At 45.5% G+C, this 12,040-nt stretch overlaps 1 protein-coding gene across 3 annotated transcripts in view; it reads left to right on the forward strand.

Moving 5' to 3' along the window:
* Positions 1-12,040, forward strand: part of CFAP47 (cilia and flagella associated protein 47) — a 761,390-nt gene that overhangs the window by 186,610 nt on the left and 562,740 nt on the right. For all 3 annotated transcript variants that reach the window (XM_032799255.2, XM_075059737.1, XM_075059740.1), the window contains exon 32: positions 10,905-11,045. In XM_032799255.2, coding sequence (XP_032655146.1) covers positions 10,905-11,045 — 141 coding nt within the window. The remainder of the gene's footprint in view (positions 1-10,904; positions 11,046-12,040) is intronic.

Consider the following 12,040-nt stretch of genomic DNA (forward strand, 5'->3'; position numbering starts at 1 on the left):
CTGAGCTAGTCCCCAGTCTGAGGGGAATTGGAAACTGCGTGTCCCAGCCCTGTCTCAACGGAACAGTTCAGACTGAGCAAGGAGGGGATGACAGCCGGTCAGGAAGACTTGGTGCATGGTGCGGCACGGAGCATCCCACCCCTCAGTGCTCTTTTTGCTAACCGATTTCCTCGGTTTGTTGACAGGGACCAGAGCTTTGTTGCAATGGTAAAGTTCTTTTTCTGTGGAACACCAGATAGAATAAGGTTTAGATGGTGTTGCGTGCACAGAAGTGGTTTTGTTCACTGAGTAAGGGTGGAAGCTCTTAGCTGTTGTGCTGCCGGTAGATCATTCCCAGTTTGCCATTGCTGGGTGAACAGAGAACCAAAGACAGGGGTTGGGGAAAGCCTCTACTGGGGAGGGATGCAAGGGAAGTTGCCCGGTATGTCCATCGGTGTCGATGTGGGGGGTGTGGCTGGGATCATCTTGGTCGTGGTGGGGTGCTGCCGAGAGGAGTTGGGGATAAGTGTCTAAGGATCTTGGGTTGCGCGAAGGGCCTCTCGTCTCCTAGGCCGACTCCCCATAATTGATGGTCCCATTGTGTCTAGTGTGGCATGTTAGGCGTGTGGATATTTCGTGGGTTCCTTTTTCCGAGAAAGACACCCAGGGGATATATGCACGTACGTTATGAGCTTCTTTGACTCGTTTGCTTGGCTACCAATTGGTTCCAGAAGGCAGGTTTCGGGTCGTAGAACACCAGGGCTAAAGCGCGTTTGTGCCTTCGGTGTTGCAGGCTACCGTATCTAGACGAGTGTTTCACCAGGGTAGGTTTGGCCCTCGATATTCCTTACCGATTTCAGGAATGCTAATTTCCTGGCAGCACCATGAAAGACCTGTCGGGAAGTATCTATGGGGTTGATACTCACGTTGGTTGCCACCCCTACCACCATTCAAACTGCATGTGGTCCTTGGTGGAAAGGTTTAATGGTGAACTTTGGGGCCTTGTGATTCGCTCGTAATTTGGCGTGAATTTGCATTACTTTTTTGTTGCCAATGTACGACTGACTCGCTAGCTGTGTGTCACATGTGTTGCGCTGTGCTACGGCTTACCACATCCCAGTTTGGGTTGATTGTCACATTGAAGTTGTGTGATGCGCCACGCGAGGGTTAAGTGGGGCCTTTGTGGAGTTGGTTGAAGCAACAATGGGAGGGTTTATGACCGCTTCTCTCAGGAGCTACATTTGGACTTTGCTGCAGCAACCTACTAAACAGCTGTCTCTGACCATTCTTTTAGCTCTGCTAGTACGATAAACCCTAAGGTCTACTTGGTGATGAGGCAAAAGGACTGTTGTACGATAAATATCCAGAGCCGTTCTTTTTGGGAAGAGGAGGTTGAGACCGAGGTTATGGTCTTTGGGAGGGCGAATAGGGCCCTTAGATGCGAAGTACATGGGAGGGCCATGTTTCACCGGTCCAATGTAGCGCCTGGGAGCTTTAACTATCTCTATAAGCATTTCCCAATTCCGTCACTAACTCAAAGTTGTGTGACCTATTTAATTCTCTCAAGCCCTTTTATTCAGAGAGCTGCACGTTTTATGGTCATCAGTTTTATCAGTCCAGGAGCAGAGGACGTCTGGAGCTGGCCCGATGGCGTTCTACTCCGACGGGAAGAGTGACGGCTGTGGTGTGGCGGTGTGGAGAGATAGGTTGATACTCTCAACCACCTGGAAGTCTGCTGGCCGCAAAACAATTCCAAGGAGCTGCTGCACCAGCTTCACACCATTGTTCTCAGGCACACTCCAGGCGGATGACGGCTGGCACCCTCATTGACGAGGTAATGCCACCCTAATTATAACCCAGCACACCTCACGCGTGTCCCCACGGCAAATAACCTATAACGAGTGGGTTAGAATGCGATCCAAGATCATGCTAAGAGATGGGGTATGAAAATCCTACGCATACTACCAGTGCATGGCGCATGTCAGTTTCCAGTTGATGGCACAGAGCAACCAGATGTTAAAACGATTTTGTGCGTGGTCTTGTAGACTACCGTAAGGCAAAGCGTAACTCAGATCAAGAACTATCAACTGCCATGCAGCCGTGAGCTATTTAAAATGTTGTGGACGTGCCCAGTTTCACTCTCCGCAATAGATAACTTAACCAAGGGGTACTGGCAAGTAGCCAGCCTAGCTATGAACCGCCAGGAAGTCAGCATCTCACTCATAGCGGAGTGGGGGATATGTAATTTAATGTACTTCCTTTCGCCTGGAAATGCAGCCTGCCACCTTCCAGAGGCTGTAGAGGTGTGTTCACTAGCCGACTAGCGAGGAGATATCAGTCTGCTACCTTGATTGAGTGGTCATTCTTTTCAGACTCCTGGCCTCCGACAGCCTTAGAACACTGGAAAGGTCTTTGACGCGTATCAGGCAGGAGGACCTAGACTGTAAGTGCAAAATGTGCCAAATGGCCAAACAGATGTGACACCTGGGACACCAGTGGGTTCGGGAACATAACCCCTTCAGGCCCAGGATGTGAAGCTTACCGAAAAGTGGCTTTCCAAGTCAAAGAAAGATACCAGGTGCCAATTCTTCTAGAGCTTGCTGGTTTACAACAGGCGATTTGTAACCACACTACGAGCCAAACTCGCCTATGCCACCATCGACACAACTGACCAAGAAGCCGCCAGCCAACTACAGAGTAGACAGTGAATGATGATGCGCTAGTAGAAGCCTTTACCGCAACTTAAGGCGACACGCTTCACTCCCGTCTGACCCTAAGTGCTAGGTAGGCCCCGACTAGACAGACCATTATTAACCCACCAGGATTGGCATCTGTGAGTCGTTGTGGTATAGGAGCAGTCTCTAGTCCGTCAGGTGTTGACGAAGGACTGGATCAAAACTATCCATTTTCTGTTATATCTTTGCAAGCAAGAAACTATGCGCGAGAGGAAAAGCCCACTGCGTCAGTTAGTGATGAAGGAATGCTATGGCTTGTGTCACTGCCTGGAAAAGCTACGCCATACGTTTGCGCGGACGGCATTTTAGGTTGCCAGCTACGAAATGACCTATGCGAGTCGCTACCAAGTTGGATTCATAAGCAAAGGCCAACAAGAGAGACTTCTTCGTTGGAGTCTAGCTCTCCAAGTATTTGTTTATAATTCAAAAACCATAAAAGTAGCCCCCACCAACATTGTCAAGAGAGCTTCTAAAAGTTAGGCTGTTTACGTGGATTGCACTCTCCAGTGAGGTTTTCCAGGAATCACTGGTTAATAAGACTTTTCTCTGCAGATGTGATAGAGTTCTTGTAGTTTACATATGCTAGTTAGTATATTGTACCAACCGTGCATGCTAGTTGTAGTACTTACTCTGTTTCTGTTAAAGTTCTAGGTAGAAACTCACTTCACCTGAAATTTTAGCAGTCTGTGATTGGGAGAGGCGGGTTCTAATATAGGTAAGGGCGTTAATTTCTTTTACCTGCAAAGAGTATGACAGGGGGCGTGTACCAAACACTGACCAGTAGACCAATCAGAGACCTGGATTGTTTTGTAAAAGTTCGTGTAGTTTGAACTGGAAAGCATTTGTAGAGTCTTTTGTTTCCTCGGCCGGATGTAAATCAGAGTTTTCATTCTAATCGCATCTTCTTTCAAATTAATTCTAATCATCAAGTGTGCAGTACACAATGACACATAGTTAATCGGCTGTGAATGTAGCTTTGATTATGTATTTAACATGGGTGTTTTGGATTTGTGCTGACTGGTGTTAATTGGTATCTTATAATTTCAGACTGTCTTATGCATAATTTTCTTATAAGCAAGAGCCTTATTTGATCTCGTTAGGTGCTGAATTTCCTCTTAATACATTAAATTGTTCTGAAATTTATTTATATAAAGTTTTCATTTTTTAAACTTGTGGAAGTTTCTATTTTCCTAGTGAGGCATAAGGGAGAGGAGAATTTCTGTGCCCGGTCCTGTTACAATTCTGCAGACAAGGCTAGAGGGAGGAGGGGAAATAGTACGGGGAAAGAAAAGAGAGAGAATCAGCTGTCTCTTTCTTATCCTGGTTCGATTTTGGGATCTTGTCTCTTTGGAGAGACGAGACCAGTTCTGGTAATTGTCATGTAAGAGATCATCAATTCCCCTCAGGGGGAACAAACGGAGAGAGAAGGAGGAGGGAGGGAGGAAGATAATCATTTCCTGTGCTCCGGTTTTTGACTCATATTTGAACGTCTTGGGGCGTCCCTTACGCACATTGGAAGATTAGTGTTGGAGAGCCAGAGAGGGTTCCCCCCCTCAGATGTTTGGGGGAACCATGGCTGAGTATTATGCCTCAATAGCTGTCTTAGTTAAGTAGCAGCACGGAGAATAAAATCCAGATGTACAAGCTTGGGGGAATAATAGTAAGCACCCAGTATTTGAAGACGTACAAGGTTCCAGATTTGGACAGACGCTTAGCCCAGTATGCGTACCCATACACGAATCGCATGAACGTTTGTGTTTGATGTGTATATCTCAGGTAAGTGCCCGATTTCTTGAACAACGATCTGGATCTAAAAGGATTTAGTAGAATTCCCCCTTGACCAAAGAAGCTGTAAGATAAAGACAGCGTTCTCACCGGACCAGCACTATCTCGTTACAGTCCATCCCTGCTTATTGGCTCGGAGCAATGGGGCCTCAGCTACATTCCAGTGCCATCTAAGCATGGGATGGAAGCTGGCTGCGCCCCCCGATACGTTTATGCAGTCCCCTACCAGATGTATGTCATCATCATACTCCAGGACTTGAGGAGCCCACTTGGAGAAAGATTGTGTGTTAGGCTGTATCACCACCTTAAGCGTGCTGGCCTCCACACCCTGTAATTCAGCTAAATGCTCCATAAGGACTAGCAGAGCTTAAGTATCCTGGGCTATATTGTAGTGAAGTGGTACAGTGTAAGCCCCAATCTAATAAGCTTGAGCGCGATTCTCAAACTGCCTCGCCGACCCGAAAGAGTCAGGCCAGTGCGTTCCTGAGGTGTGTAGGCTACACACAGAACGTTTATTCCTCACTCGCAGTCGTAGGGCAACCAGCTATACGGAACGTGGGAAGCTCGATGTCCAGACATGGTGAAGTGGAAAGACGCAGCGGAGAGGCTCATAGACCTTTACGGACAGCCCTGTAATGACCCAGTCATCAATGCCCCGACCTTTACCAAGAATGTTATATTTTGAAGAAAGATGCTTCCGTAGGTTGGGTTTGGGCGGTCTGTCGCCAATCATGATTTGGAAGAAGAACCCGATCCTCTACACTAAGCTCAGAACAGTATACTCTACAGAGAATCCAGAAGTATGTTGCAGGTTAGTCCGAGTAAGAAATAGCGCTTGCTGTCAAATTGGGCAGGACCACTGGCGAATTACTCTTAGACCGGCGATTTCTCTTGTTGACTGACCGAGTGCACCCTTCAGTGCGATGCAAAGAATAGGAAAATCGAAGAGGGTCCGTCATCAGTGGCTTCTTTTGTCACCACAACCACTTCCAGTTCCGCATACGGCACAAGCTGGTGCCACCACTTTGGCAACAGTGATGGGTGCTTACAAGCACACTTTGAGCTGCCTCTCAGTTGCCCGACCTGATGGTGGTGTGAGTAGAGGAGGGCGGATATGTGATGGGAAGCAGATGGCTACAGTAAAGTACTGAAACAGTATGTTAGCCCAGGCTAAACAAATCCTAGTACCCTCGGTACCAAATGGCAGTTGCTCCAGGTTAATCAGGCACCTGGAGCCATTAAGATCTTTCTAGAAGGTGTAGAGAGCTACTTTAATGAACACCTGCAGCCAATAAGGCAGGCTAATCAGGGCACCTGGGTTTAAAAGGAGCTCACTCCAGTCAGGCGGGAGGAGCCAGAGAGAGGAAGCGTAGTGGAAGCAGCTGGGAGCAAAAGGCACAGAGCTGAGACTGAGAGGGTGTGCTCCTGGAGGATTATAGAAATCAAGCATTATCAGACACCAGGAGGAAGGTCCTGTGGTGGAGGATAAAGAAGGTGTTTGGAGGAGGCCATGGGGAAGTAGCCCAGGGAGTTGTAGCTGTCATGCAGTGGTTACAGGAGCACTATAGACAGCTGCATCCACAGGGCCCTTGGGCTGGAACCGGAGTAGAGAGCCCGTGGTCTCCCCAAACCTCTCCAACTCCTGAGTCAGACACAGGAGGAGTGACCCAGACTGTGCGGTTCCACAAGAAGGGAAGATCTCACTGAGGTGAACAAATCTGCCAATAAGCTGCAGGACCACCAAGGTAGAGGAGGAACTTTGTTCACATCTGTTTTACCATTTTAATTGTATAACTACAGCAAAAGAGAGTGAATACAGTTTTGACTGAAAATATACCCAGCGATCACACCTATAAACTGGATGTGATGGTGTGTGTAGGATGGGCTCTGTCTTCGCATGTTGTCTTCTGCAGCTCATCTTGAAATTCCAAATTCATCGTAGGTATCAGAAAGAGTGAGTTGACAAAGGACTTAGTCTGGAAAAAAACTGCCAAAAGTATTAGGCGAGATGAGAGTAGTGAACATATGGGAAGACAGAAACATTAATTCTATACTATTTGATACATACTTGTGTACTAAGAATAGAGATAATAGTCTACAAAACATATTTGAAAGCAAGGATCAAATTGGGGAAAAAAACATTATGGTTCCTGCCAAAACCCTACCTACCATAATAGGCTCCATCAATATATAGAACCGCCAATCAAGATGCTGCTCAGTAGTGATGCAGATTGTTGCAATATATTGTATTGCCACTTGGCTCACCTAGACCTATCCTGAGCTTGACACCCCCCTCATGGGATTTTTATAGCCATTGAGCTGCTCTGAGGTTCCTTTGAGTTCATTTGACTTTTGGACTGGGGTCGGGATGGAGGAAGAGGAAGTGCACTCTTCCATCTGGTATTGACTCTGACTATAAATGAAATCACATCTCAGTAATATGTGAGTGATCTGTGATCCCTCTCTCTTTTCATACATGACGAGAATCAAAATACTAACAATCTACATTTAAGTTTTCAAAAATTCTGGTATCTTGCAGTAATATCCTCATACTGAATGGGAATGGGCAGGTCACACCTCATCAGGCCATTGTATCCAGGTCTCAGCGTTCCATGCACGCATCATTAAACTTTAAAAGCAACGCAAGAATCTGTGGCACCTATAGACTAACAGACATTTGGATCAATGAGCTTGTCGGGTGGAATATCCACTTCATCAGATGAATGTAGATGGAATTTCCCGGGCACTATCTATATGCAGCAAGCAAGCTTGATGTAACGATGTTAGATCAATCAGGTGAGGATGAGACCTGTTCTCAGTGAGCGTCCGTAGTGAAAAGCCAAGGGAGGAAACTTGGTTCTTAGGTTTGGCATAGCTTCATTACACATCGTTTAGGTCATTCATACTGAGTATCGGAGGTCAATTGTGCACATGAATTGAAGGCTCAGCAGTTTTCTCTTTTGAAGTATGGACCTGAAGTTTTTGTTTGCTGCAGGATGGGGCCACCTAGGTCATGCTATGTGAGGTGCCTCACAAGGACAGTTGAAGTGCTCTCCTAAGGGTTTGTTGCATTTGCCATTCTAATATTCTGACTTGTGTCCATCGCTTTCAGGACTGGTCCTAGTTTGGGGCAGATGTACGATAGTACAGTAGGGGCATTGCTGCATATGATGGACGTTTATATTAACATGTGACGTGCATGGTGAATGTGAACGTGCGATGCTGTGGTCCTGATCTGGTAGGTCCTGTGATGGTGGGGTGAGTAGATATGTGGCAGATTGGCATCGGGTTTATGTTGCATTGGATTGGTTCTGAGCTAGATACTATGTGCTGCGTGTTGCATGCTTGCCGTGAGAAACCTTGTCAGGTTGGCGAGGGTGTCTGTGTGGAGAGTGAAGAGCTGAGCCTGACACCCTAAGACCTGTGAAGTTGGGGTATCATTGTCTGGATGGGGTGTGTAGAATCCCTGGATGATGCGTTGAGAAGGTTTAGCCTGGGGGTGTAGTGATGGCAGAGTGGTAGTTCCAGTTGGTTTTTTCTTGGTGTCTGCTCATGCAGTTAGGGGCTTTCTGCGGTAACGTCTGGCACTCTGTTGATCTGTTTCCTTATTTCCTTGTGCTGGGTATTGTTAGATTATTGAGAATGCTTGGTGGAGATTTAGGAGTTGTTTGGTCTGAGGGTTAAGTCAGCACTGCCGGTTGTTATCTCAGTGCTTGGCTGTAGACAGGATCGGTGATGTGCCCAGGATCGGAAAGCTGGAGGCATGAAGGTATGGCATATTGCGGTGCGCGTTAGTTTTCTCGATACAGGGTTAGGTGTTAATGTGACCATCAACTATTTGCACCGTCGTGATGTCTAGAAAGTGGAACCTCACGTTTAGATGGTCAGTGTGATGGTTGGATGGTGGTGCTGTTTGAAATCTTTGTGTTGTGGACATTTTTCCATGAGTCTCTTCCCATGGTCAGAATGATCGAGATGCATCAAGTTAGCGTAGGTAGAGAAGGGGGCTCACGGACGATAGCTGGGAGGTCATTTGTTGCTCGAGGGTCGCGCTCCATACAAATATTGGCATATTGTGGGCCATGCGGTGTCCATACAGTGCCACTGATCTGGAGCATTTAAAATTATATTCGTCCATCTAAATTTTGAAAAATGTTGTGTTGTCGAGTATAAAGGCACAGCAGCTCTAGATTGACCAGTTGTGCTGTTGGATCATTCAGGGGATACTGTTCCTGACAGCTTGGGCTATATCCATTTTGTGTCTGTGTGTGGGTATGTTGTTGTAGGAGCCTCAATTCCAAGTGGCGTAGGATGTGGTTTTTCCCGTGATCATCTCATCATAGGTGGACGGATCGTTCTGACCTACCCATTTGCGGAGATCTGGTGGCAGTGCCCTCATGTACCGGTCGATGACCAGAACCTCTAGTATCTCTTCCGGACTCCGGGACTCTGTTTGCAACCACTTTCGTGCGAGATGTATGAGGTCATACAGTTGGGACCGTGGGGTTTTGTCTTCCTGGTACCTCCACTCGTGATCACGCTGGGCCCGCACTGCAGTTGTTTACCCCAGATCTGGCCAGGATCTCTGCTTTCAGCGGGAGTAGTCTGCTGCAGCCTTTCAGCAGATCATGGTAGGCCTTCTGGGCCTCCCCACACAGGAATGGGGCAAGGATGCCAGACCACTGTTTCTAGGCCAGGCCTCCGTAGGGCTGTCCTCTCAAAGGCCAGAATGTATGCCTCTACATCATCTCCCGCGTTCATTTTCTGCAGCCAGTGGCAGGCCATAATGAGCCACGTCCATCATGGCCACGGTTCAGCTCTGTAAGGGTCTTTACCTGGTTTACCAGTTCCCGCAACATAGCTCGGTCTTGAAAGGCCTGGTCCATCGTCCATCAGCAGGCGATTAGTTTCTTGCTGCAGCCCGCACTGCCTCTGTTGGCGCGGCTGCCTGGACATGGGTGGCCTCCTGCTCGCTGCTGTGGCTTGTATCAGTGCCCACACTACGTTATCCATTGTGGTGAAAAAAAATAAACCTCCTTCTTTTTTCTTTTTTTTTTTTTTAATCACCTCCTTTTTTTTTCCGCCGCGCTGTGCACACCACCAAATATCCCACCTCTGACACCAGTTGTGACAAAGTTCCTTCCTCTACCTTGGTGGGTCCTGCACTTATTGGCGGATTTGTTCACCTCAGTGATCTTCCCCTCTTGTGGAACCCACAGTCTGGGTCAGCTCCTCCGTGTCTGATCAGGGTTGCGAGATCTGGGGGGAACCCAGGCCTGCCCTCTACTCCGGGTTCCAGCCCAGGGCGTGTGGATCGCAGCTGTCTATAGTGCCTCCTGTAACAGCTGCATGACAGCTACAACTCCCTGAGCTACTTCCCCATGGCCTCTCCAAACACCTTCTTTATCCTCACCACAGGACCTTCCTCCTGGTGTCTGATAACGCTTTGTCCTCTTCAATCCTCCAGCAGTACACGCTCTCACTCTCAGCTCCTTGCCTTCTTGCTCCCAGCTCCTCTACACACGCTCCTTCTGCTCTGGCTCCTCCCGCCTGACTGGAGTGAGCTCCTTTTTAAACCCAGGTGCCCTGATTAGCCTGCCTTAATTGGCTGCAGTGTTCTAATTAAAGTAGCTATCTCTGCTGCCTTCTAGAAAGATTTAATTGGCTCCAGTGCCCTTGTTGATTAACCTGGAGCAACTGCCATTTGGTACCAGGGTACTAGGGATTTGTTTAGCCTGGGGCTAACATACCTGTTTCTCAGTACTTTACTGTAGCCATCTGGCCTTGCCCATCACACAGACAATAAGTATACTTCTAAGTCTCTGTCAACATTGCTGCTTTTCAGGTTTCTTCCTCCCATTTAATATCTGTATGTGTGATTATTTTTCCCTAAATCTGTTAGTTTTTATTTTTTTTCAGGTTCAATCATACGTTCATTTCTATCCCTGTGTTTAATTCCTTTAGGTACCTTTGTATTACTTCCCTATACTCCCTGGTATTTGCAACTCCTAGTATTTGTTTACTTTCCCTTTCAGAACTTTAATAAAGATGTTTAATGGTCCAAACACTTATCACTGTGAAATACACTAGATGTGCATTGCCATTTATCAATATGCTTTGCTTATGGTTCTCCAGTGAGTTTTCACTCCATTGTGTTCTCACCCCAGGCAGCCAAAATTTTGTGACTAAGATTCTGTGAAAAACACCATTATATACTTTAGCAAATTTCTAATATCCTGCATGGACTGCTTTTTTTTTATCCACTAAATATGTAATTCTATTAGAAAAAGTAATTGTTTACCTGACAAACTTTTTAAAGCCAGTAGTGGCTGTTGCTCAAGGTTATCATACCCTATAGATGTCATAGTTTAAGATAAAATATAAATCTTTGTCCTTTATCTGAAGGTTCAGATGACTGACCTGCAAAAAGCTAACATGAAGAACTGTGAAATTTTTAACAATAAGAACCTGTTTGTTTTGGATGACAATGTATTCGAGACCATGAGCAAACGAGTATGGACCGATGTGTTACTCCAGGTATACAAGGTACATTGCAGACATGTAATATCTTATAGTACTAAGCTTTTAAATGATATTTGCAAATATTGCAGGAAGATTTCAAACAAGGTGAGATTGAACAGAATAATTCTTTCCTTCAAATACCCCATATGTTTTAACAAATAGCAAAAGAATTCATCTGCTTAGCTAAGATATATTTTATCAGTTTTTTACAATTTGTAAATTACATGGTTCGTAGCTGAAATTTATGCTCGTATTTCTTGACATGGAATTGATTTCCCGGATATGCATGTATAATTCCAAAGGACAGTAATGAAGTTCAGGCATGTTCTGAGGAAAGGCTGGACCCTAAACTGTGAAGATTAATTTAACCAGACAACAACATGAGAGCAAAAAGCTGCAAGGGTGTTAAAGGGAAAAAAACATGGTGGTGTTAAATATCGCTCTCTTCAGTAACTAATAGAAAAAGGAATGATTATATTTATCAACATTTACATCTTATTCAGATTCACAACTAAAAAAATTACTATTTAGTTTTTTACTGGTGCTGTGACTTAAATATTTTAGGTTGTACTCCCATAATATTGAAACATAGATATGCCAGAAAAAATAACGGGAACCCGTTGCACCAAAAATATGTTCTTCTTTGACATACCTTTTTTTTTTTTTTTTAAATGTGGTGGTGTTCAGAATTTTATTTTTGGAGTGCATTTCAGTTTTAACACACTCTCACTACTGCTTATAGAAAGGAAAAATAACATCTCTGCTCCTAGAAAATGACGAAAAATATATACTGAGTATCCAATTCTTTTTGTATTAACTGGTAACAATCTATGAAACATAATGCTTTAAAATGTTTTTGTAACCATTCATAATTACACTGATCTAGGATCATTAAAAGCGGATAAGCCTAGCACAGGGCCATGTGTCCAGACATATGCATGAACATGCCAAAACACTATCTTTAGAGGAAGGCATGCACGCACTACTTGTTTCATTTTATTTTTTCTGCCACTTTTGGA

Source organism: Chelonoidis abingdonii, chromosome 1 (assembly GCF_003597395.2).
Source record: "Chelonoidis abingdonii isolate Lonesome George chromosome 1, CheloAbing_2.0, whole genome shotgun sequence".
In the NCBI taxonomy this organism is placed as follows: Eukaryota; Metazoa; Chordata; order Testudines; family Testudinidae; genus Chelonoidis; species Chelonoidis abingdonii.